The following is a 26,746-nucleotide window of genomic DNA, read 5'->3' as shown; positions in this document are numbered from 1 at the left end:
AACACACACATCACATCCTGATCCATATAGAGAAAAGACTGCATATACTGTCATATTATACATATAGTAAATCACATAACACATACCCGCATGCCAGCACACTTTTGCACCCACCTTTCACGGTTTGGTACTTTTCTTCTATAAATCATTTTTTTTTAAATTAAATGTTTTGCTCTGTATTTTATTGCCACTGAGACACTCGGCTTGATCATTTTCTCACGTTGAAATGAATGCCCGACATCACAGTCGTTTCTCTTGGAACTGTTGACAATCACTCCGCCTTGCAAAGTGCGAGAGCTTTCAACTGCGGCTGTGCGTGTCAGAGCGAGCGACAGATACAGAAGCCGCCTGTCGTCTCATCAGATGTTTCCTAAGAAGAAAGTATTTTCTTTATCTGCTCAGATCAACTATCAAAGAGCACAACCTGCTTCCACCTCTACCTTTTCTCTGTTCTTTCAGCTCTTTCCTTTTCCATACCTTTCTTTTCCTTTAAATTATTCCATTTATTTCTCTCTCTCACCCTTTTCTTTACTTTTCATTTCTTTCTTTTTCCATCCCGTCCTTTGTTCCCGAACCATTTGAATTCAATAACGTTTCAAATTGATGGTTTGTGAAGAAGAAATGCGTTCCTTTACTTTTCAATGTGATTATACTTGTATACTGTGTTGGCTATGAGACTAGGTTTTTATTGCACTTATGCTTTTTGTTGTCCTTATATTGTTCCAATTGCTTCCATTGTTTCCCTCATCTATACGTCGCTTGGTATGAAAGTGTAAATGTAAATAATTCTTACAATACATCTGGAACAGACTTGTACCTTGGTGAACATTGGAATAACCCCCATAGACTTACACTGAACATACTGACTCTCATTTCATATCTATATTTTAACATTATAAATAGGCAATAATGTGTGAGAGTGAATTATTGTGAATACAGGCATGAGTCAAAGGACGTCTATACGTCTGAACACACCAGTTAACACCAAGAAACCACCAACAGCCGCTTCCATTGTTGTGCGTTACAAAGGTAAACATCCGCTACATTATCAAATACCAAAATCTAGTGTTTCATTTCTTTGCAGGAGTGACCAGCTGAACGTGGGCGACTACATAAAGTCTGTGAACGGGATCAATCTGACGAAATTTCGTCATGATGAGATCATCAGTCTGTTGAAGAATGTGGGGGAGAGGGTCGTGCTGGAGGTGGAGTACGAGCTGCCGCCTGTCTGTGAGTGACTATATTCAATCATATAGTCAAATATTTCTACATATTTCTGAAAAATCTATATTTTATTTGTCCATTTTATTTGTATAGACTAAAGCTCGGTCAAGGTTTATTATTCAATAGTGACTGAAGATGATGCATAGTCTGTCTGGATGTTTTTCTTTTGCGAACAGGTTGAATGATCGATATTATAATATTCGATGTTGATATTTTAAATGGGGTTGATTTGCTTTAAATAACGCGTATAATACAGTACATGCTGATCTGTACTTGAAATACAAGAGACAAGTGCTTGGAAATACAGTTGTGTTCAAAATTATTCAACCCCCAATGCTGTAAATGGTTTTAGGGAATTTAGTGTACATTTGTAATTGTATTCAGAATGAAATCCTACAAGGACTTCTTAAAGAACCATATGCAACTAAAATGACATCAATTAGTTTTGTAATACAGTAGTAAATGTTTCTTTTGTGAATTCTTCATTGACATAATTATTCAACCCCTTAAAGACTACCACTCTGAAGAACAGAGGTTCAATGAAGTGTTTTCAATCAGGTATTGAATATCAGGGAGCAGCAATAAAGCCTAATAAGCACCAATTAGGCAGCTTTAAAATGACTGTGATACTCAGCTCCTTCTAGACATTTACTGGTGTGGTTACAAACATGGTGAGGTCAAGAGAATGGTCCAGGAAGACAAGAGAACAGGTGATTACTCTTCACAGGAAGGGCAATGGCTATAAGAAGATTGCAAAGATGTTAAACATACCAAGAGACGCCATAGGATGCATCATTCGCAAATTCAAGGCAAAGGGCACTGTTGAAACGCTACCTGGTCGTGGCAGAAAGAAGATGCTGACTTCGACTGCTGTGCGCTACCTGAAGCGTAGAGTGGAGTAAAGTCCCCGTGTGACTGCTGAGGAACTGAGAAAAGATTTGTCAGATGTGGGTACTGAAGTTGCTGCTCAGACAATACAGCGCACCCTGCGTAATGAAGGCCTCCATGCCAGAACTCCCAGGCGCACCCCCTTGCTGTCCCCAAAGAATAAGAAGAGTCGACTGCAGTATGCCAAAAGTCATGTGGACAAACCACAGAAGTTTCGGGATAGTGTTCTGTGGACTGATGAAACAAAATTAGAACTGTTTGGGCCCATGGATCAAAGCTATGTTTGGAGGAGGAAGAACAAGGCCTATGAAGAAAAGAACACCTTGCCTAGTGTGAAGCATGGCGGGGGGTCAATCATGCTTTGGGGCTGTTTTGCTTCTGCAGGTACTGGGAAGCTTCAGCGTGTGCAAGGTACCATGGACTCTCTTCAGTACCAGGAGATATTGGATGACAATGTGATGCAGTCCGTCACAAACCTGAGGCTTGGAAGACGTTGGACCTTTCAACAGGACAATGATCCCAAGCATACCTCAAGTCCACTAGAGCATGGTTGCAGATTAAAGGCTGGAACATTTTGAAGTGCCCATCGCAGTCACCAGACTTAAATCCGATTGAGAACCTCTGGTGGGACTTAAAGAAAGCAGTTGCAGTGCGCAAGCCTAAGAATGTGACTGAACTGGAGGCTTTTGCCCATGATGAATGGGCGAAGATACCCGTAGATCGCTGCAAGACACTTGTGTCAAGCTATGCTTCACGTTTAAAAGCTGTTATAACTGTAAAAGGATGTTGTACTAAGTACTAAGATTGAATGTCACTTGGGGGTTGAATAAAACTGATAATGATGTGAGCTCAGAAAAGACATTTGTGGTTATTTCATTATAAATGTTATGTTATATTTGTCTGACCTACACGTGCCTCTTTGATTTAATTGTAAGCAAGATGACTGAATGATCATAATCAATGTCAAACCGACCAAAACAATCAATTTCAGGGGGTTGAATAATTTTGAACAGAACTGTATATTTATAGGCAGTAAATATTGATTTAAAAAGCCATCATATCACTGCCGTCCTTCTGAAACCTCATATCTCCATATTTCGTGATTTTAATTTTTTGCCATAAGTAATTAGTATTAGTCACCGTTTCTATTCCTCAAACACAAGTTTTAAAACATACCCTGTCAACTTAGGCAACATAGCTTTTATTCATTTAAAAAATAGCGTTGTTTCCATTTCCTGAAAAAAATTTGGACATCCGAGGTTTTACGAGGACAGTGAGGATTTGTGTGTGAACCAATAAGCTGAGGGAGTTGTATAACCTCCGTCTTACATTGAGTTTCCTCATGCTTTCAATGAGACCTGAACATGAATTGCATTTGATGTTTGCTTAGATATTCTGCTCACCCATTGAAAGCTTGGCAGAACTTTGAACCTTGTTTCCTTCCTCCCTCAGCTGTTCAGGGATCAGGGGTCATGTTCAAAAACGTGGAGGTGACGCTACATAAAGAAGGCAATACATTCGGTTTCGTCATCAGGGGTGAGTGTCTCTCTGGACTTCCAGTGTCTTTGAATACGTCTCGCAAACACGCAGACCGGCCTCAAATGAAATAGACAAATTTCTCTTGGAAGTTTTGTTTGGCTGCCCTCGGGCCCGGCAAAAGCATTAAGCTTTCATTCACGCTGCTAACGCTCCATTTGGAGATATTTACCAAACAGCATTTTAGCATTCATTAAAAAGTAAAAGGCCATTTTCCACATCCATCCGTGTAGGAAGTCTTTTGAAGAGAGTAAAAAGGTTCTCAGTCAAGGTCTCTGTTAGCTTTCCTCGAAATGAATCAAAGAGGCATTTTACCGACTTGCTTTTCATCTTCAAGATGGAACATTTTAACGTTTGCAAATACGACAATATGCAATTTTACAGCAAGGCGTGGCTTTAAAAATTCATGAACTCTCCTTCTTGTTGAAAAATGTATGGAAATACATCCACGTTGTGAGCCTTTTGGTGTTTACATCAGAGCCATATTCAGAGCTCATTACTTAAAAATAAAACTTAAATGTTGAAATTTTGAGTTTAAGGGATTTGATAAATGTATCAGGATTGTTATTTTGTTGTTGTTGTTTTTTATGTTGTAGGTGGTGCCCATGAGGATAGGAACAAATCTCGCCCAGTTACCATAACAACCATCAGACCCGGCGGTCCAGCTGACAGGTGAGATTGTCCTGAAGTAAACAGAATTCAATAACACTGACATTAAGGCTCTTTTACAAAACCTTATAAGATGCCTTGCTGTGGTAAAATAATCCAATTATATTTCTTTCCATACTTTTCAGTAACAAATGAAATATAGTTAAATTTTCCTCAACACATCCACCCACCATTTATTTATTTTTGCGGTCTGTTCTTCTTGCATGCAATCCTAGACCCAAATGATGTTTTTTAGGCGTATAGTCCATCTAAGATAAACACAAGGAAAGGTTTGTAATGCTGTTTATTTATTAGAACAATTGGTATGCGGTATAGTTTTCATCTCCTGTATATGTTGCATTAAACATTGGAGTATAGTTTTTAAGGGGAAAAAGATTTTTTTACATTGCGGTTCAGGGCTTCCATAGTATATGTTCATATTTTTTCTTATGGATTCTGATAACAAGTATAATAACAAGTCCAGCACAGATTGAGCGCGGTCATTGCTGTGTTTTCAAATAGCACGTTATTTTTTAATAGAAATAGTATCTCCCTGGTCAGCCCTCAGAATTGAAATACATCGGTGTCCGCTCGAGAATTGCAAATGGATCGACCTGATATTTTACTCACTCACTCTGAACCCAGCCTCTGTTACCCTAGTTACGTGCCAACCATTTTCTCTATCGCTTCTCCCTCGACCCTTATCAATATTCATTTCGCACACTGGTAATTTCATTTCTTACCAAAACAGAATTCTCATTTATTTACATTCAATGTGGTGTCTCCCGTTTCTCTGAGTGAATATTGTGTTTTGTTCCCACCTCTGCAATTTGGTGTTGACTGGCCCCTTGACATTCTGCAATCTCCGATTGAAACTGGTGATTTCATTCAGCACATAGCAGTTTGTGTCAGTGCGTACTGTGGGCACGCCGTATAAGACGCCGACAGAAAGCTTAAGTACCAGACGCTCCCTTAGAGAGTTCCCACATTCCTAAAGTGCCTCCAATGGTGTGTGATTGTATTTTAATGCTTTTGAGCTTCAGGAATGTTCCTGGTGTTAATTGTTCAGGAATTATTGTTGTGTCTCTCATGTGTTATAAACGCACACATTACTCGATCAGAGACGGTGAAGATGGAATGTGTGGATTTTCTCTCGGTACGCATTGTAAAGCTGGCAACATTGCAATTTTAAGTGATTATTGTTACACTGAAAATATGCTCTGTGAACAACAAAAGTCTTCTGTGCAGTAATTCAGAAAGTACATTTCAGTCTTGCGTTTTGTTTTCTTTTGCAGGGAAGGTACCATCAAACCTGGCGACAGGCTGCTCAGCATCGATGGAATTCGTTTGCACGGAGCGTCTCACGCAGAGGCCATGAGCATCCTTAAACAGTGTGGCCAGGAAGCCACTCTCCTCATTGAGTACGATGTGTCAGTCATGGGTAAGGACACACCCCTAGATACTTTCATTAACATTTGAAATGTGATCCAAAGTGACTTGGAGAGCATTACATTATACATGTATATGTAATGTTTTATAAGATATATATATTTTGATATCCGTTGTATGGAAACAAAACCACTGGCACGTTCTCAAAATATCTTCTTTTATGTTCCACAGAAGAAAGAGTCATATACAGGTTTTGAGCAACGAGAAAGAAAATAAATAATAAAAAGTTGTCCCATTTTTGTGTGAACTGTCCCTTTTAATATCGCCTCTGTGGGCAGCCTATTCTTGTAAATTATCTAACAGAGCAATTGGCTGACAGCCCCAACCATTTTAGCATTTAAAAACTATCAGGCATTTGTATAATTTGATCAAACTCAGAAATGTTGTTTTTCTAAATGTCAGGGTTCGCATGCTGCGCATGATACTATAGTAAATGAAAAGGGAATTCATAGAGGAAAACAGTGTTGTAGTGGCTCATGGCTGAATTTCATCTCTATGATGTCTTTGTCGGGCTTTGACCCAGAAGTGATAGATTCTTTTTCTGCCGCTTTGCTCAGTGTAAATCAGAGGAAAAGGCACATCCTGCTTCACTGCACTAATACACCCCTCAGTTTGGACATAGCTGGGTGGACGACATTAAATGCCAACAATCCCACAGCGCCCATTCAACTGCGTTTTTGGTCATTGTGCTTGTTCTCTCAGTTCAAAGCTGATGTGTGTATATATTATGTTAAAAGGCTTTCTTCTATCCCAACTGAAGACGAAGTTTGTATATTCGCAGTAAGTCATTTCGAATCTGTATATGACTGACTTTCATCTGCAGAACATAAAAAGGAGATATTTTGAAGAACGTCGGTAACCAAGCAACATTGACCCCCTTTGACTTCCATTGTGTGAAAAGACATTTCTCAAAATATAATTTTTGTTTTTGAAAAAGTCATATACAAGTAAAAGTTCAAGCTTTAATGATATAAGGGTGAACATACGATGATTCTTTTGGGTGAACTATCCCCTTAATTCTTGCTGACTTGTCTACAGTGCGTTAAGAAATACAGCACCATCTCGCACTTAAATCTATTGGCACAGTCTTTCTCCCTCTTCTACCTTCTGCTTTCTTTTACTCCTCATAAAAACTCTCCAACACTAACAAGACTTTGATTAAAAAGGCACGCCAGAGACCAAACTCGCATTGCTTGTTCATCACAATTTACAGCGAGCGTTCAGGCCCTCTCTCACCTCTCCTCTGCATCTGAGGCCCATTACAGCAAGCTCCTCGCTCGACCACTCATCAGCATGATGCTCTTCACACCGCACGTTAATCTTAAAATCTCTGTCACCCGGATGGCACGCTCGTGATTAAACAATTTCCCCCACCCTTGGCTTTATTAATGGACTCATCACCCTTCTTTTTTAGCTGGGTCTGCGCGGCTTCCCAGAAAGGTGGCGGTAGAAATCACGGGCCGGAAAATGGCGTTTAATTGCTTTTCATCTTTGTCTGTCATTTTCGAATTCTCATTTGCCTTTAGTAAACTCATTGGTACTTTTTATAGGTGCAAAAGGAGATAATGTATTCACAAATCGCTCTCTGTAGAGCAGTGTGTCCGTCAACGGCTGCTTTAGAAACAACATGACGAATTCTGTGCGAGGGGACCCCTGGTGTATGTATATAAAAATGGCTTGATCTAAGCTAATAAAAACGAAACACTTCATTTTTAAAGTCTTTAGGCACCTCTGAAGACGTAGGTTTGTATATTGTATTGAGTTTCTGTAAATAAACCGACTTTAAAGAGTTACTTTCAAAACCAAGCGAGCTGAAATTACGTTTTTTTCTAAGCAGTGTAGATAACTGTCGTGCTGCTGCTGGAGTTTTCCTGTACGGTGGCATATTGTGACGGCAGTATCTGTGTTTACCGTGAATGCGGTGAGGAAGCTGACACACCTGACAGCCGTACACCAGCTCTAACTAAAGACCGGCTGCTCATCCTGTCTGTTCCGCGCCGAACAGCAGGAGCTATTTCTCTTTGTAATGGGCGTCAGGTGAAATCAGCGTGTGTTAAAAACAAACCGGGATGTGTCGCACTTCCTCTGCGCTGTTCTGCGAACCTCTTAGTGTGCCCTATGGCTAAACTGCATGTGCATTTACTCATAAAAGGTACAAATCAACCTACTCGCCCTTATTTGAGATAATGAGGTGTGCGTTCATGTTTTGTGTGTTTAACCGTTTGGTTTACGTATTGGCTTTCTTTTGTCTCCACTGCAGATTCTGTAGCCACGGCTTCTGGTCCGCTGCTGGTGGAGGTGGCCAAAACCATGGGCTCCAGTTTGGGTCTGGCTCTCTCTACCTCCATGTATTGCAACAAGCAGGTCATCATCATCGATAAGGTCAAACCGGCCAGCATCGCCGATAGGTAATTACAGCCGCAATCACTTCCCGAACGCAGAGGAGGGCGAGCGTTTTGATTCTAGCGAAAGGAGCGTCGTCGCTCATCATTTTTCCTTTGTTCTGCCAGCCAGATCGATGTGTCGAGCGGAGAGAAATGCACGCTGTGGAAACCTGATGGCGGCTTGTGAAATTTTCAAAAGTTCGTAATGCATAAAGCTTAGCAACTAATTATAGAATATCAATAACTCATCTAGATTTCAGGCCGGCGGAAAAGGCCGGAACAATAATAGAGGTGGCGGAGTGCTGAGCAAGTGAAAACTTTTCCTTCTGAGTAGATTAGCACTTGTGAGATGATTTCAAAGTTTGCATCTTTGGAGAAATATTAGGGAGGAGTTGCGAATAAATCAGCGATAGCCGATACCCATGACCTTACAACATGGTGGAGAACTCGTTTTATGAGTTTACATTTCGGAATTTGAAATAACGATGGCAGGAGAAGTGTATGAACAGGTAGTGATGTCATCGTTTTTGCAGGTGTGGTGCCCTGCATGCGGGAGATCACATTTTGTCGGTGGATGGCACGAGTATGGAGTATTGCACGCTGGCTGAAGCCACCCAACTGCTGGCTAGCGCTTCAGAACATGTCAAAATGGAGATTTTGCCCCACCATCAAACAAGACTGGCTCTCAAGGGACCTGAACATGGTAAGAGAGAGACACTTGACTCCATGGACAGTTACATCACATCATTACAATGTATTTTATATAAAAAATTACTGGGTAGGTGTATTACAAACGACTTGTGTTGAAATAAAGCGGTCACCAGTGAGAAAGATTGAATTGAATAATTCAATATAATTGAATTGAATTGAGTTTAGTCAAATGTAATTGAATTATTATTTCTTGTTTTTTTATTTATTATATATAAAATTATTGTTATTTATTAGAAAAACAACTTTTTTTGAAACACATTCTGGTAAAGCTGTAACCAGGGATACATAAATTAAATTAAATTAAATTAAATTAAATTAAATTAAATTAAATTAAATTAAATTAAATTAAATTAAATTAAATTAAATTAAATTAAATTAAATTAAATTAAATTAAATTAAATTAAATTAAATTAAATTAAATTAAATTAAATTAAATTAAATTAAATTAAATTAAATTAAATTAAAGATTTTAAATCAGATTACATTAGATTAGATTAGATTCAATTAAATGAGTTGAGTTCAGTTGAATTATAAAAAATTAGTTTAATTTTATTGAAAAATATAGCTTCTGTTGACACACACACTGATAAAGATGTCACCAGTGAATAGTATTCATTGAATTATTAAAAATTATCTTTGTATTCAATAAATTTATAAAAATGTGTGTAATTTTATTAGAAAAAAATGCTTTTGTTGAAACACTCTGTCATCACCAATGAGAAATATATTTTTTATGAATTAAATTAATTGAATAGAAATTCAAGTTGTTTCGTAATTTCCTATTTGCTGTATTTCCTCTTCCTCTTCAAACTGAATTGGATCCTTTGCAGTTCCGTCTTGTGCTTTATACGCCATAAAGCGGCACAAATTGGAAATCTTAGTAAAAACATTATATCGATAATCTCCATTTTAGTGTTATGTTTGATCACATTTCTTAATCGGAACCATTGTGCTGCACATGTGAGTAGCACATCAAACCCCGGCACTCCTGAGTGGAAACGTTCCTTAACTAGTTAATCAATATTGAAAGTGATGCCACTTGCATAATTAATGCCTAACATAATTCCCGCCTGTCTTTGATATCAACCCTGTGGTTCCTAGATACGGTGTTGTCTTATCGCACGGTTTGAGAGCTGAGTGCAAGGCCAGCTGCCTCCTGTCCACCGGGCGGTTATCTCAACATTTTTAAGCATATATCCCGCTGAGATATTGTTACAGCAGTCAGGGCTGTTCAAGGGCAAAGCATGTTGCTGTGTGTCTTGCGTCATGAGGGGTAACATGTTGTTCAAAAGCTCCTTATCACCTGACAGGGCTTTATTAGGCTGTGCGGCACCAAATGCTTTGATAACAAGGGCAGGAAAAGTTTAAAGCAACAATGATTCTTCCACAAAGGGACCATAGACCCTCATTCCATCCAGTGTTACCCTGTCATGTTTTATCAGGAAGGGGATGCTACACTCAGCACCAGGGCTCCAATGCCGTTGTACTTCCAGATAGGATGGATTTATACCGCAAAGATGTGAAGAGCCGGGCTGTTAGTGAGTTTGAAAGAAAAGCTTGGAGTAATCCAATGATTTTCTATATCATCTGTCATCAGGGGGCTGAATTTACAATTTTCACTGTGTCTTATATATCTGAGAGAGAGAATGGATTGGAGGGAATAGCTGACAGGCTTGGGTAGTGCTTATGATGTATAGCTCTGAGGTCCGCTAATGTTCTCTCAAGACATCTTGCTCCTGACTGGAGAGCAGCACAGTGAGATGCTATTAAAGCAAACAGGAAATATTGCAAGATGGGAAAGCTCAGTTAAAGGTACAGTTCACCGGAAAATGAAAATTACACCATCATTTACGCACACTCACACCATGCTACGGTAGGAGTATATGACTTTCTTTCTTCAGCTTAACACGATATTAAATCATATATTGGTAATAATGCTTTTGAATAGTAACTACGTTTTTGAAGCTCCAATAAAACAAATCCATTCATCATAAAAGTAAAAAATACGACACAAATGGGTAAATATCTTTTCTGAAGTCAAATGGTAAGAGGAAACATTTCATATTTTAGGCGTATTTAGACAATATTTGTAAATACTACAATAACGTTGAGTCTAGACAATATTAGCAAAGTACATCGATAACATTGAGTCTAATTGGTTCTTGAGTGTCATGTGACTAGTCTTGTTTTGTCATGAGGGTGAGTGAATAATTTCCCGGCGAACTGTGCCTTTAAGAATCGCTTCAAAGAAAACAAAACATGAGATTATGAAATTGACATTTCATTCAATATGTAATGTTGCCGTGTTTGTCTACTGGGTTTTATAATCTACTAGTCAGTGGTTCATTTTAACAACTAGTCCATTCGTTGGTTTCAAGAAAATTAGGCAGCATCTAAAAGCACCAACTGGATGATATAGAAACATAAAAAAAGATATCCAACATACAGGAATAACCATATTCTTAAACATAACTTTCAAAGTCTTAATTAAAAACGATCTGATACAGATCAGACGCAGAGCGTTCCACGCGGATGTAACTAGAGCGGGACGTCCCTCCTCTCTGCACGTTAGATAAGAAATATTGTGTGCAACAGCCAGTTCATTAAACAGCTGGTGGGCTTTTATATAAAGGAGTGAAAGAATGAGACTCTAAAAAACACTGGCGTTTAGGTTAAATACAGATATAAATTCTGCATAATAAAAGTAGCATTGCTCTCAACAGACCATTTGAATTCCGACAGTGAATTTCTTCATTTTACTGCTTAATGCGATGGAGCTTATAATGGGTGGAATGAGGGGATGAAACTTCTTGGAGTTCTTCGGTGAACGACGTGAAGCACTGCATACAAAAACCTTTGTAAAGATTTATCATTTAATTATAGGAAAGCCTGGCGAATACCTTTAGATCACAACGTAATAAAGTCTATGCATCTACCAATGACTGATTTTTTGTTATTATTAATCTTAATGTTATCTTTAGTCTGCCTTTTAAGGTGTTCTCCTCAAATCAACCAAAAATCCAAAAGGTCTTAAATACAGAAATTCCCGTCAAATTGAGGAGGAGTGTGAGCCTCAATGCCGAATTAGAATGATCTTGCAGAATTTCCGCAAGGTCACTGACTGTACAACCTTTTATCTATAAACCCAATAAGAATTTAGACTAAGGCCTAAACCTGAATAGCATAAACAAGCGTAGACCTGCACCGCATACTAATCGTGTTTCGTAGGGCTCTTCAGAGCCCGGCATTAAAAAGCAATGAAGTGACCCTCAGGTCATCTGGTAGGAGGTATTCTGATTGGCTCTTAAAGAAAGGAAATTGAGTTTAGCGCTCCATCCGAGCATATTCAGGGAAGGAGGTTCAGGCTAGCCGCTCTTGTCTGCTTTCGCAGTTCTCGCATTACTATGCCGTTTTGCGCATGCTGATATAAACTTAGCGCAGTGAAGCATTCTCAATACCAACGCGCTTCTGAATGTCAGACAGCCAGCTGACACCAGAATGAGGGCATGCATCACAAATATCTATTCAAACACAGCATATATATCAATCATCTATCTATCATTTATAAATATATATATATAAACATAATCATATTTTTTTTATTTTTGACCTATAATACCTTGAAACTAAAGTACATTGAACAGCAAACTAAACAATTTGATGTACATTAAATTGATTAAATTTCATTAAACATCTAGTACTTTCTTACTTTTATATTTTGAGTAAAATGTAAAATACTCGAATAAAGTAAGAAAGTACTTCATTTTTAATGCACTTAAAGGTAAAAACACTGACATGCATAATTGAAATGCTGTGGAATAAAACGTATGATATATGCATTATAATGTCTTAGTTGTTTCTCTACGCTCAATTTCACGTAAGGCACACTTACAAATCTATTGGTAAAAACAACCTGTAACCTATTTTTGACCCTTGACAACAAAACGTAGAAATTAAGATGTTTACGTAATCTGAAAGCTGAATAAATTAGATTTGTATTGATTTATGAGTTGTTAGAATAGGACAATATCTGGCTGAGATACAACCATTTAAAACTCAGAATTCTGAGAGTGCAAAAAAATCTAAATATTGAGCAAATCGCTTTTGAAGTTGTAAATCAGGGGCACTGTGGCAGGCCATCCACTCACAAAAAATATATTATATATCTAAGGTAGGAAATGTACAAAATATCTTCATGGAACATGATCTTTACTTAATATCCTAATGATTTTGGCATAAAAGCAAAATCGATCATTTTGACCAACACAATGTATTTTTGTCTTTTTACTAAAAATGTCCCCGTGCTACTTAAGACCAGTTTTGTGATCAAGGGTCACATTTCTGTTTACATAATGAAGATTTTTTTTCTTGGTTAAATTGGCATAAAAGCCTCAACTTGTTTCAAATGGCTGACATCACATACTGCGACAACATGCCCCGATAACAGTCAGCATACGTTTAACGAACTGTATCTTTTTTAGTCATTTTTATTTTTCCTTTTTGTAGAATAAAAAATGAAATAAATAATCCAAAAAAAATGTACCTCTCCTAGGTAATATTCACTGAAGTATAAAGTGTGTGAGCCAAAACGGATTCGGTCTCTATACACAGGCCAATTCCAGCAAATTAAAACAGGAGATAATCACATAAACAGCCAAAAGATTATTTGTGATTTTTATAATTGAACAGCCCTCCTATATACAAAAAATAAGAGAATTATACTCAGGGGGTGGGGGTATGGGGGGACGGCAGGAACATCTATCAGGCATTCATTTACACCTTCCCTTTATAATACACGAACAATCCCTGCTCTTACCACACACACACACACACACAGTATTGAAGAAGTAATGGCTCTCATCTGCCCAAGCTTGATTACCTTTAGCCTCTAAGGATTTCTCACTGTCTCTCAGGCCTGTGCTGATCTGTGGCGCTATCATGATGATAGATCCCTGGTCTCTACGCTTACACAAAAACACATGCTTCCTCACCCCTCAATGTCTGTTTCACAGCCTCGCCCCCCAGTCTCTGTTTTTGTAATCTCTCTTTGCAGTCTGTGTGCTCATGTGTTTGAAAGCATTGGTCAGGGTAAACATGATTCCAAAATTAACTCAAACAGAGAAAGGCAAAAATAGAAAATGATCAATGCAGTGGTTGGATGGGGTGTTTGTTTCTTGTGATGTCTCTAAGAGAGATGATGTTGGATATATAAGACCTTGCAGCACTTTACAACATGACTAAATCCTGGTCTTGTGTGATGCAAAAGAGTCAGCGAAATAAAACTCAAACTCAAGGTTAAAAGTACTTAATTCCCACAAAATAAAACACAAAATAGTGTCTCTCTTTGTACTGTATGTTGTATCCTATGTCTATTATGCCTGTTGTCCACGTTGTTTGATGTTGAATGTTTGACACCCGTCTCTCTCCTCTCCATTTGCTCAGTCAAGGTGCAGAGGAGTAACCGGACGCTTCCCTGGGAATCCGGAACCAACAACAACAGCAACTTCCTCCCCTACCAGCACTATAACACCTACCACCCCGACCAGTCCCACAGCCAGGCCAAGCAGAAAACCTCTCCGAACAACCCCCGTAATGCTCCCTCCTACCTTCCTTCATTCTCAATCATCCTCATCCTCTTGTATCCCTCTTTGTGTCTCTTTAATATCATCTCTAAAAAGATTTATTTATATTAAGGTCTCGGCTTCGTGACGGCGTCGTGTGCGTGTGAAATTGATCTTCGGGGTCGCTGTTTAATAAAAAACTCCAGGTCATTTTTTGTGATTGTTGGCGTAGCGAGGAATCCCTCTACTGGAAATCGTTTCTTAGGATATGAAGTTATCTAAATAATGATGGATGTCTCCATCTGTCAAAAAATGGGCGGCACTTTGAGGCTCTAAGCCATCGTTGGGGCGCATCGGTTCTGCTATATTTTATAATAGTGTCTTTGTTTTGTTGTCGTTTTTATCGGATTATATTTGATCTTCTAGAAAAACAGAGCAGAACTAAATTGTTTTCAGGCGGTTTCTCAGAGCCGCGAAGCTAAAACTGTTCTTTGTTTGTTCTTTTCCTTTTGTTCTCTGTCTTATATTTGGCTTTTATTCCCCAACTGTGGGCGATGTTGAGCACATTAGGGCAAAGAGCAAAGATGGAGTACAAAGTCAGAAAGCACCGAGCCATTCAGCCAATTGGAGACTGTGGGAAATGGTGATATGTAACACAGTCCTTACTAAGGATCTTTTCTTGTAGACATTTCAGTCCCAAGTGAATTCTGGGACGTGTAGTCAATTATAATTGAAATCCATTTTTGCATTCGCCACGCTTCGCTTTTATACACGGTATGTGCATTCTCTGAGAATCGAACCCACAACCTTAGTGCTCCGACTGAGCTGAAGGATGGGATGATGTGTCGCTAACAAGATTGTAACAGGTCATACATCGCCTCATTTAACATGAAGAAGGCTTAGAGTCTGCGATGATATAGATTTGTTACTATAAATTCCAGCCGTCAGGCCTCTATTGATTTCTTCTGCTGGTGCTTTCTGCATTTCAAGGGCACTGCATTATTGCTGGAGATGGTTTTCACGCTAACTGATTTGTAGCAAGAGAAAGGAAGTCTTTCGTTTTCGATGAGAGGCAACGAGTAGAAGTCACCGTCAAAATGGATGCTTTTAAGTGTTCGTTTAGGGAAACGAGCTGTGATCTGCTGTGTTCTTATCAGAGTTAATTGAGCGGAGGTTTCTTAATCTACCTCCTCGCTAACATATGGATGCCGTTGTCGACCAGGGATGGCATTTAGCAGCCAACAGTATAGAGACTCGACCTCCTGTGTTTTTAGTGCCGTTTTCTGTGATCACACTTCAAAGGTCCCTTAAAGCAGTGTTTTTTTGTAAAACCATTTTTTGGGGGGAAAATTGCACCGTTTTGATTCTTGCTGGCAGCCTTTGGGTATGTAAACAACAAACAGTAGTCAGGGGAACAATCTGTGCAGTTTTAGAGAGCTAACAAATTAAGAATCGCTCTCTGCCTGTCAGTTGTTTTGTGTGTGGCCGATCGGGTTAGCTTACGTGACTTTGGAGACTGGACTTGGAAAGAAAAAGTGCAACGTTAAGAAAAATAAGGGACGTTTGCCAAATGGTTTTTGCATCTTTGCTCACCCTTCTCTATTAATGAATATGCCGCCTGCACTTTATTGAACAAATCGTTGCTGGTTACACATAATTTACCGTTGTTCTATCAATACCTTAAGTGATAGTCTCTCTTTTTTATTGCTACCTAATACTTCCCTGGATTATATATTCCCCCTGGCTGGGCCATCTTTTAAAAAGGTCTTTTGTTTTTAATAAAAGCCCAAAGCTCCCCCTAGCAGTTAAATTATTTAAAGGGGTAGTTCACCCAAAAATAAATATTCTGTCATTATTTACTCGCCTTCAAAGTTGTTCCAAATCTCAAAAAATTATTTGATCTGATATGCACAGATAAAGATATTTAGGAAATTGCCATAGTACCATAGTAGGAAAAAATTACTTATTTTTGAGAAGATATTTTGAAAAATGTAGGACAGCAAACAGTCATGGGCAACTTTTACTACCATGATGGTAGTCAATGGGGTCCAAGAACTGTTTGGTTACATGCATTGTCTTAATATCTTTCTCAACCAAACAAAGAATTTGTACAGGTTTGGAACAACTAGAGAATGGTTCATTCATGACAGCATTTTCATTTTTGGTCAAACTATCTCTTTAAATATTTGGATTATGTCTGGATTATATTGAGCTAATTCCTTACAAAAAAATAGGTGGACCGGTCTGAGCCTATAGCACTTTGTATAGTTTAGCGGTTTTATTTAAAGCAAAAAATTACTTGCGTGCTCCTAGAGCAGACAACTCTCTCAAGGGACATCACAAAAAAACTGTAATCGGCCCTAATCCTACTCTTGACATCACCAGTAAATAACGCATATTTTTTGAGTATTGATGTTTTTTTTTATATTTATTGCTTGATTTGAAGCAAGCACTTAGAAATTGGCTTTGAAGTGCACCATCTGATCAGCATGAGGTTGATTTTCCACATTCGTTGCGCGGATAAAAAGTGGCTTTTAGGCATTAAGAGTATTTTAAGAACATTTCTTTGATGAAGACTTAACACAATTCACACAATGTCAAACAGGAGAGCACTTTCTCTAGTGTTTTAATGAGTTTATTTTCTGATGGTGACAAACCACCAGTCTCTTTCTAGCACCTGTTACGAGACCACTTAAAATATAGAATCTAAATAAGCATTCGAGTTCAAATATCTACATTGAAAACAATGCAATTCAACTGAAAATCATTTGAATGCTAACTAAACAAAGTTTGAAGATTTTTTCCTTCTGAATTTGAATCAGTTTAAGGGATCCATTGAGAGTTTTCTCAAATGTTTTTGTTGTGTTTGTCGCACAGCTCTGGGTTCTTCCTTTTCGCCGACCTCCATGAGCGCTTACAGTCTGAGTTCACTCAACATGAACACGCTGCCACGCACCATGTATCCCACAAGCCCCCGCGGCACCATGATGAGACGCAAACTGAAGAAGAAGGACTACAAGAGCTCAAGTACGTCCGACATTATCGTGAATGTGATTTTATTTTTTACGAATAAAGTTAATTTTTTTAACATAATACAAATGAAGGATTCCATCACTCAAAGTGTTAGTTCAACCAAAAATTCCATACCTGTATGACAGTCTTTCTTCTGTAGCACACTTAAGAAGATATTTTGAAGAAAGTTAACCAAACAGCACTGGCCTCCATTCACTTCTATTGTATGGACACAAAACCACGTGAATGGGGGCCAGTTAACAACATTCTTCAAAATATCTTCTTTTGTGTTCTGCAGAAAAGAGAAAGTCATGCAGGTTTGAGATGACAAGTGGGTGAGAAAACGATGACTGAATTTTTATTTTGCTATTATAACTTCAAGGATATTTGTTCATATTGGAGCTTGGCAGTTCCATTAAAAAATATATATTTTGTTTTGCATCGTATTCCAACGGTTTTAAAAACAGACTTTTGTGCTATGCTGTAAATAATGATAAAATAGTTTTTTTCAACTGTACCTTTAAAAGTGCGGTAGTCTTTGCCCATTTCCACTTTCATTCATTCTTTAAATCTTTCTTTTTTTGTCAGCGTGCCTGAAATAAACCAAAAAGGCTTTGCTATTGATTTCCTGTAAAATTTCTCTAAAGTATCAGCATCTTCGTGCAGGCTCTAAGCGTGGACTTGTCTCGACTCATATATTGAGTTTCAAATGTTTTGCCTGCTTTTTCTGTTCTTCCAGCAAAACAGAAGCTAAGCTCAAAGTGCATCCCTCGGTAATTCAGAAATGAACCATTCTAAATGCCACATTATGCTTAATGCCTGCAAGTTTGCATGCAACAATGTTAGTTAAGATATTTAAAGTGACGCACCAACATAAAACCAGAAGGGCTGTAATCGTGCCCGTCTTGGTTATAATATTCTATCTTTATAAATTCCAGCCTTTTGCAAAATGTTTCCGTTTTTACGCCCCTCGATCTTTGGATGGATAAGTAAAGGCGATGTATTTGAATGAGATCACAGAGCAAGATAACGCTTACCTGGATGGAACAAGTTCAGCCTCCCCTGCCCATATCTGAAGCCGCCAAGCACAAGAGGGAAATTACACCTCAGGCTACCCAGTAATTAGATCCTGAAAGATATGTCATATCCTTCAGCTAGACAGCGTCACTGGCGCTCGTGTCCTCCTCCGCCACCGCCGATAATTACCCCGCCACACTTTCATATCTTGTGAAGATGGGGGTCTTATCTTCTGGCACTGCGAACAGGACAAATAAACAAACGCTGGGACTTGAAAAACAGTTAATCAGCAGCCCACATCACTGGCTGCGTTCACACTCACTTCCTCATTGTGCTGAAAGTATTTTTATTTTAGTATTTTTTGGGTTTGTTTGTCGCAGTTGTGGTGTTGAACTGTGGTTAGTTGATCAGGCTGGTTGTTTGTGCGCCTGCTGTGGATAAACTGGATGTTAAATTGTAGTGAAAGCACATGTTGCGGCTGACGCAGGATGAAGCCGTGTTGTTGACATCATTACCCTCAAGGTTTGGTCCAATGAGAATGAATCGGCACTCAATCGATACTCTTTTCTTAGAAAAGTTGTTTCTACTTAATTCCACACTGAACATCTTTTGATAGTTTCGCCTACCGTGCTGTCCTTTGTTTGGTATTCCAAATATACCCGCTTTGAAAAATGAAGCCTCTGGTCTATTACGAATATTTATGTTCAGTTTTAACGCTGTGAGTGCCTGCGCAGCCTCTCATACACACCGTTTTGTTTAGAAAACAGATTTCATAATGGTTCCGTTATAGCCGCTTCGAGTGCATTTTATTTAATGTAACAAATGAAACATGCCCTACTTTATCACACAAGCACTGGAGTAAAACACCTAATGAAAGGCCAGTGCTCCTATATCAGCTGGTTCTTCCCACATAGACATCATAGAGGTGGTCTATAATACCTGCGAAAGCGATTTGTAGAAAGTGTTTTCATCTCAATGGCGGTTGCTTGACAGGCTCATGATGATGTCATGTGTGTTTCAGACGTGCTTCGTGGACTGAATATTTGAAGACCAGTTACAAGAGCCGTAAAAAGAGTTCCGGGGAAAGATGTACACAGACCCAACCTAGTGTTCTATTTAGTAGTATTTTATAGATCAACACCTGAATCTGTTAAACCTGTTGAAAAAAACAGCATATGCTGGTTTGGTATGTTTCGATGCTGGATTGTGCTGGTTTAAGAAGGTCATGTGCTGGTTAAAGCTGGTCATGTGCTGTTCCATTGCTGGTTTAAACTGGTCATGTGCTGTTCCTTGATTGGTTTAAACTGGTCATGTGCTGGGTTAAGCTGGTCATGTGCTGGTTTAATCTGGTCATGTGCTGGGTTAAACTGGTCATGTGCTGGGTTAAGCTGGTCATGTGCTGTTCCATTGCTGGTTTAAACTGGTCATGTGCTGTTCCTTAGCTGGTATAAACAGGTCATGTGCTGGTTTAAGCTGGTCATGTGCTGTTCCATAGCTGGTTTAAACTGGTCATATGCTGTTCCTTAGCTGGTTTAAACTGGTCATGGGCTTGTTTTAAACTGGTCATGTGCTGATTTAAGCTGGTCATGTGCTGTTCCATAGCTGGTTTAAACTGGTCATGTGTTGTTCCTTAGCTGGTTTGAACTGGTCATGGGCTTGTTTTAAACTGATCATGTGCTGATTTAAGCTGGTCATGTGCTGTTCCTTAGCTGTTTTTAACTGGTCATGTGCTGGTTTAAACTGGTCATGTGCTGATTTAAGCTGGTCATGTGCTGTTCCTTAGCTGGTTTAAACTGGTCATTTGCTGGTTTAAGTTGGCCATGTGCTGGTTTAAACTGGTCATGTGCTGTTCCTTAAATGGTTTAAACTGGTAATTTGCTGGTTTAAGCTGGTCATGTGCCGTTCCTTAGCTGGTTTAAACTGGTCATGTGCTGGTTTAAGCTGGTCATTTGCTGGTTTAAGCTAGTCATGTGCCGGTCCTTAGCTGGTTTAAACTGGTCATGTGCTGATTTAAGATGGTCATGTGCTGGTCCTTAGCTGGTTTTAACTGGTCATGTGTTGGTTTTAGCTGGTCATGTGCTGGTCCTTAGCTGGTTTAAACTGGTCATATGCTGGTTTAAACTGGTCATATGGTGGGTTAAGATGGTCATGTGCTGGTTTAAACTGGTCATGTGCTGATTTAAGATGGTCATGTGCTGGTCCTTAGCTGGTTTAAACTGGTCATGTGCTGGTTTAAACTGGTCATATGGTGGGTTAAGATGGTCACATGCTGGTTTAAACTGGTCATGTGCTGGTTTAAGCTGGTCATGTGCTGGTCCTTAGCTGGTTTAAACTGGTCATATGCTGGTTTAAACTGGTCATATGGTGGGTTAAGATGGTCATGTGCTGGTTTAAACTGGTCATGTGCTGATTTAAGATGGTCATGTGCTGGTCCTTAGCTGGTTTAAACTGGTCATGTGTTGGTTTTAGCTGGTCATGTGCTGGTCCTTAGCTGGTTTAAACTGGTCATGTGCTGGTTTAAACTGGTCATATGGTGGGTTAAGATGGTCATGTGCTGGTTTAAACTGGTCATGTGCTGGTTTAAGCTGGTCATGTGCTGGTCCTTAGCTGGTTTAAGATGGTCAAACCAGCATCAAAAGATACCTAACCCAGCATATGCTGTTTTTTCAACCATCGAAAATGTTTAAATAACCATGGTTACATCTTGTATATCTAATATGATTTTTTATATTTGTGTAATGCTTGCCTAAATGTTTACATATTAAGAATATACAGCCACTTTTAAACAACCTTCATCAGAGAAATGAAGCCTTCACCTGCTAATTTGCCTAACTACATTAATTTGCGCTCCAAATTAACAAATTTTGCAGCACTTTCTTTTAACCATTGTCAAACTCTGGACTGCACGGGTGGCGACGTTTGCGGTCACATCAGAGATTAGTTCTGACAAGCTACATTAAAAAAAGGAAATAATAAAATAGCATTCACTGCATGTATTACTGCTGATGCATCCTGTTCCAGATTTTGCACAATGGACATTTTGTTGCATAAAAGGTGAAAGAGGTTTATTAAGAGTCCCTCCTTAGGTTATCAAAGTCCACGACAGAAACCGTTCAAAGTATTTTTAAGGGAATGTGACTTTACTGCCACTTGTCAAGCTACAATTTCAAAGATTAATATTTCAAAGATAGATTTCCAACAAAGAGAGAGAGAGAGAGATTGATAGATGGAGGAAGTCAGAACCATGTTGCAAAGTCACCATCAAACAACAATGACACGTCTGAATGTGATGTCGACCCATCAGGACACATTGAGAGATAATGCAGAAGGTCACAAAACTGCTGTCAGATCAAACAGCGATTCAATGAAGCAGTGAAGGTGAGGAGAGTTTGTCTTGTCAACAAACCCCACAAACAGACAAACATTCCCGCACATTCTCGTTCATCCTCCGTTCCCTGCTGGGCATTCTCTTAAAAACCCTTCACTGATGTCTTTTCCAAACCTTGTTTACCCTTGTTGAAGCTAGTGTCATGCTAATTTTAACATTTTCCCCTTTGTGCCCCTGTGGACCGGAACAAACCAGTGTGCGTTTAATGTACCGTGACTGAACCAGCGCTGCGCCTCTTCGACGCGAGAATATTAGCATAATTTAATTGTTGGCTAATGCCAACGGTTCTCATTTACGATTTCCTGCGGTTGTCACTTGAGGTGCTAATGTGTTCTGCACGAAGAAAATGTGATTACATTAAAGGACAGAATTGAGGACTGGAAGGCCTGAGACACACATTTGATAATGCAAATGCTTCTATCGACTGTATGAAAGCTCAATTTTGTGCATTGTTATGATTTCAACATCGCCACTAGGGGTGCTATAGCGAGCATTAGCTAAAACCAATGTCACTAAATGTTTGCAATGGGTCGGCCAAGCTTTGTATATAATTAAATTTTTAAAGGTCTTGGGTAACTTGTGCAAGGCACATATCCGGCCACGTTATAAGTGATGATTCATGTCCATAGAGTTGAATGCATTGGAGAATGTTAACATAAATCAAGACCTGAAAAAGTTTGACTAGAAACAAACAAAAGTGGCTTTGAGTCTTTGCTGAGGAAAACAAAAGTGCTGTGACTCATTCTGAGGTCTATGGTCCACAGCTGACTCATGTTTCTGTGGGAAGCAGAAAAAAGCATTTCTCGCAGAAGGATTCAAAAGAAAGAATAACTTGGCGATTCTCGAAGATCCGCACGACATGACCCCTCAGGCGTTTCCTTCTCTACCCGAGCCTTTGAAGTCAACAAGATATGAAGACTCCACTTAACCAAATCACCCCGAAAAGCGAAACTGATCCAAGACCCCAAAGCATAAAAGCCCTTTCCAGTTATTTTATAGTCTGCACGCCCAAGACGGGTGTAACCCATTTACGAAAATACCAGTCGGTATCATTTTACGTGCTACGGATGCGACAAGTCCCAAACTGATGTTGATCGATGTGTCCTGCAGAACCGTCCCTGAAACATTTCAGCATCCACCTCGCACACAAAGAGACGTCCTGTCCTCCGCTGCGTCACATCAGCCTCCCTTCCTCATCCCTCATTCCCAATAAAAATGGAAAGGTCACCGCATTTAAAACAATAAAGGTGTCTGGAGCGGTAAATCTAGCCTGTGAGCATGGCCATCAATCTCAGACAGATGGACTCTGAAGTCACAGTAGAGCGATCCTGGGAGAATAAGGGACTCTTTAAGAATGCGTCATGTCTGGATTCTGTTTTCCCTTTTAGCTGTTGTGGTGGTGTTAAGAGCTTTTGGATTTGGTGTCAAATGGCCTGCTCTTCTAGCATATTCAAGATGTCTTGTATCGGCACAATGCATTGTGTAACAACATCCCAATGGGGGATGTAGTAATTCCATTTCCTATCAACTAAAAAATAAGCCACGATGTCAAGATTCCAGTGCAATGTTACCAAAACCATTTTGTAAAATGAGTTAATACCGGCCCTGCGATGGGTTGGCACTCCATCCAGGGTGTATCCTGCCTTGATGCCCGATGACTCCTGAGATAGGCGCAGGCTCCCCGTGACCCGAGGTAGTTCGGATAAGCGGTAGAAAATGGAATGGAATGGAATGGAGTTAATACCGTACGTGCAATAAGACTAAAAAGGCTATTTGGGTTAAACCAGAACAAGCTTTTGTATTATTCAAAGAGGCATTACAGACGGACGCCTCTTGTGGTCCATTGGGGGTTTAATGTAGCATGCTGCTACGAAATAAGATCTTGAATATCTCTACATGATGTCGGGATGCTGGATTCATTGTGTTACGAGTGCTTAGGTGTTAGATTGTTTTCACTTTTTTGGGAGGTATGCACAGTGTCAACAAACATTGACGAAAGGCATTGTCCACAAACGCCTGTAAGGTCCTTTGTTGCCAGGTTTTAAACGCTTCTCTGGCTCTTCAATTGAGATGCATTCAGTGTGACTTATTGAAATAGACTATTGTAAATGGAGCGTAGCGCTGTGTTCAAATCAGATTGGTTATGCTGGTTTTTCCTAATTTTTTTCTTTCAATCGCTGAATTACAAATATCTGGGTATTGTGACACAATTAAGTTTTAATGTTTTAAATATTTACATGTTTTGACATTATTTATAAAATGTTTGACTAGTGTTTTTAAGAGTGATGCTTTAAGGCAAACCTTTCACACAGAGCATTCATTGAAGTTCACATTGACACCATTTAACTAACAGTCATTGCAAAATGACTTAAAGTAAAGTTCTGAGAAAAGGTCGATGTGTTTACAGATGCCACAGGGTTTAATATTAGGCTGTCTGATAAAATGACATTTTGGATGAAGCTCAAGTTTCAGTTTGTCTTCAAGGAACGGTGTATTGTTCCTCACATACTTTGTTTCTAACAGAAAGGTCAAAATAAGAAGAAAAAATACATTTTAATATATACATTTAAATGATCTAAAAGAGTCGGGTGACATTTGTATACATATAAACGTGTACAAATACATAAAAACATGTTTTGCACATTACAGAAACTCTTTCCAACTCTATAAGAGGGCATTTTCAATGGCTGTTTGGTCTGATCTGAAACACTAGCACACTAGTATTCATTCTGAACCCAATTTTTATCGAAAGTGACTTATCCAGATAAGTTGGTGCAAAAGTCTGTTTTGAAACCATTTTGTTTACTCAATTTCATGTCATACCAAACCCATATGGATTTTGTTTTTCTTTTGTTGAACATGAAAGGATTTTTTTGCGATTCAATTCACTTTACACGTTTATCATAAACAATAGAGCAGCTTGGGTATTGCTCAAAAAACTAATTTTATGTTCCACAGGGGGAAAAAAGTATTAAAGCTGAGTTTTCATTTCTGTGAGAGTTGTCGCTTTAACAGAAGCATTTCGAAAGTTCCCTCGAGAGACATCTCTACATTTTTTATTTTGCAGACAACCACAATAAAGTGCCTTTGATTCTACATGATAAAATATGTGCAACCCTGCTTTCCATCTCTCTAGTGTCTTTGGCATCCAGTACCGTGGGGCTGGCGGGTCAGGTGGTCCACACGGAAACGACAGAGGTGACCCTCATCAGCGACTCCATCATGGGTTTCGGAATCCAGCTCCAGGGAGGAGTCTTCGCCACGGAAACCTTGTCCTCCCCTCCGCTTATTGCTTACATAGACCCCGACAGCCCGGCAGAACGGTGAGACCTCCTATTATGACTAATATTAACCCCCAGCGCTTCATGCGACCTAGTTAAAACTCTGAAACTTAATATTCCGGGCGCCCCTTCCGATCCGGGTGCTCGGCTTAATTGTTTGCGTTATCACAGAAGTGTGAACTTCCCTTTCGGGAATCTTTAATATTTAATCTCGAATCTAATTTAGATTATCTCAACATATCTTCAATCCCGTTACATAATTTCTCTCGGCACACAGCTTGTCCTTCGCAGTCGCTCGTAGAGGGCCGAGGCTTCATCCGTGATGTAATGCAATGATCGCACATGATATATAACTGCCCGCCCTTGACAATTTGATTTGGGTTGTGCGAGTGCCGTGATTGACTGCGCCGTTACGTGACAGTGCGCAGCCCTTAAGTGTAATTATGTGCACGTCGACGCCGCAGCTGGCAACTGAAGGAACTTGCACGTCGGATAAGATTTAGGTTGCGATTTCACTGTAATTACTGACCTGAGAAACAGAGATGACTCGTAGCTGCCAGCTGATGTTGTAATTGCAGTTAAGGACGTAAACCTTTTAATGTCTTTGATTTGATGCTGGGAGGAGAATCCTGCTGAAATAACCACCCTGAAGCAGCATAAATGCGTTTCTGATGGTTCGGTGCTTGTGGACCGGAATAGCTTTTAGAGCCGAGTTTAAACAATCTTTTATTAATATAATGCTTTCTGTTTTCTCATTATATAATTTTCTGATGCAATTTGATGTACTGAACGTGATATGCATCACATTTTTAGGGCTGTCAAATGATTAATCGCGATTAATCGCACAAAGAATAAAAGTTTGTGTTAACATAATATATTGTATTTATAAACACATAAACATGCATTTACATGTATATATATATTTAGGAAATGTTTCCATGTATTTATTTATATTTACCCATCATTTTTAAATTATATGTAAATATTTATACATTGTTATATTTTTTTAAGGATATGCATGTATGGGTATGTGTTTATAAATAAAAAATAATATGCACAGTGCACAGACATTATTATGTAAACACAAACTTATAGTCTGGATGTGATTAATCGCGATTAATCATTTGACACCACCAGTAATGTGTTTACAGTAATGTGTCTGTGCACTGTGCATATTATTTTTTATTTATAAACACATACTCATACATGCATATCCTTAAGAAAAATATAACAATGTATAAACATTTACATATAATTTACAAATGATGTGTCATGTTGTTCACCATAACCTAGTAAAAAACCTTCAGGGAGTTCTGATATCATTCCAACAGTAAGCAACAACCAAAACACAATGTATAGGGGTGACCAAGTATGACAGTAAAGCATTGGGTTTGTTTTGCTCACAGTCTGTTTTGGTATTCAGTAAAGATATTTGGATCCATCTGTTGCTGAAACCTTTGCACTTTTACTCTGACCTTGAAGCAGAAGCGAAGAGGGGGTTTGTTTTTTTGGCTAAAATGTCACATCATCTACCAAGCGATGTTCACCGCTGCTCTCTTTTTAAAGGGATGTTTCAAACATTTACTCGCCCTCATGTCATTCCAAATCTGTTTGACTTACTTTTGTAGAACAAAAAAGAAGATATTT

The 26,746-nt window shown here is 39.0% G+C and overlaps 1 protein-coding gene across 11 annotated transcripts in view; it reads left to right on the top strand.

Annotated features, from left to right (window-relative positions):
- grip1 (glutamate receptor interacting protein 1) overlaps positions 1-26,746 on the top strand; it is a 196,717-nt gene that overhangs the window by 141,393 nt on the left and 28,578 nt on the right. For 7 of the 11 annotated variants that reach the window (XM_056748034.1, XM_056748031.1, XM_056748029.1 and 4 more), the window contains 9 exons: positions 1,085-1,230; positions 3,565-3,648; positions 4,245-4,320; positions 5,592-5,737; positions 8,006-8,153; positions 8,663-8,832; positions 14,283-14,429; positions 17,279-17,428; positions 24,955-25,141. In XM_056748034.1, the coding sequence (XP_056604012.1) occupies positions 1,085-1,230; positions 3,565-3,648; positions 4,245-4,320; positions 5,592-5,737; positions 8,006-8,153; positions 8,663-8,832; positions 14,283-14,429; positions 17,279-17,428; positions 24,955-25,141 (1,254 nt within the window). Of the gene's footprint in view, positions 1-1,084; positions 1,231-3,564; positions 3,649-4,244; positions 4,321-5,591; positions 5,738-7,783; positions 7,898-8,005; positions 8,154-8,662; positions 8,833-14,282; positions 14,430-17,278; positions 17,429-24,954; positions 25,142-26,746 lie in introns of those variants that run through there. The other 4 variants (XM_056748038.1, XM_056748036.1, XM_056748035.1 and 1 more) reach the window with 2 other exon arrangements.

This window comes from Triplophysa dalaica, chromosome 5 (assembly GCF_015846415.1).
Source record: "Triplophysa dalaica isolate WHDGS20190420 chromosome 5, ASM1584641v1, whole genome shotgun sequence".
In the NCBI taxonomy this organism is placed as follows: Eukaryota; Metazoa; Chordata; class Actinopteri; order Cypriniformes; family Nemacheilidae; genus Triplophysa; species Triplophysa dalaica.
Note: the sequence above shows the minus strand (reverse complement) of the source record. Positions and strands in the feature narration are given on the sequence as shown.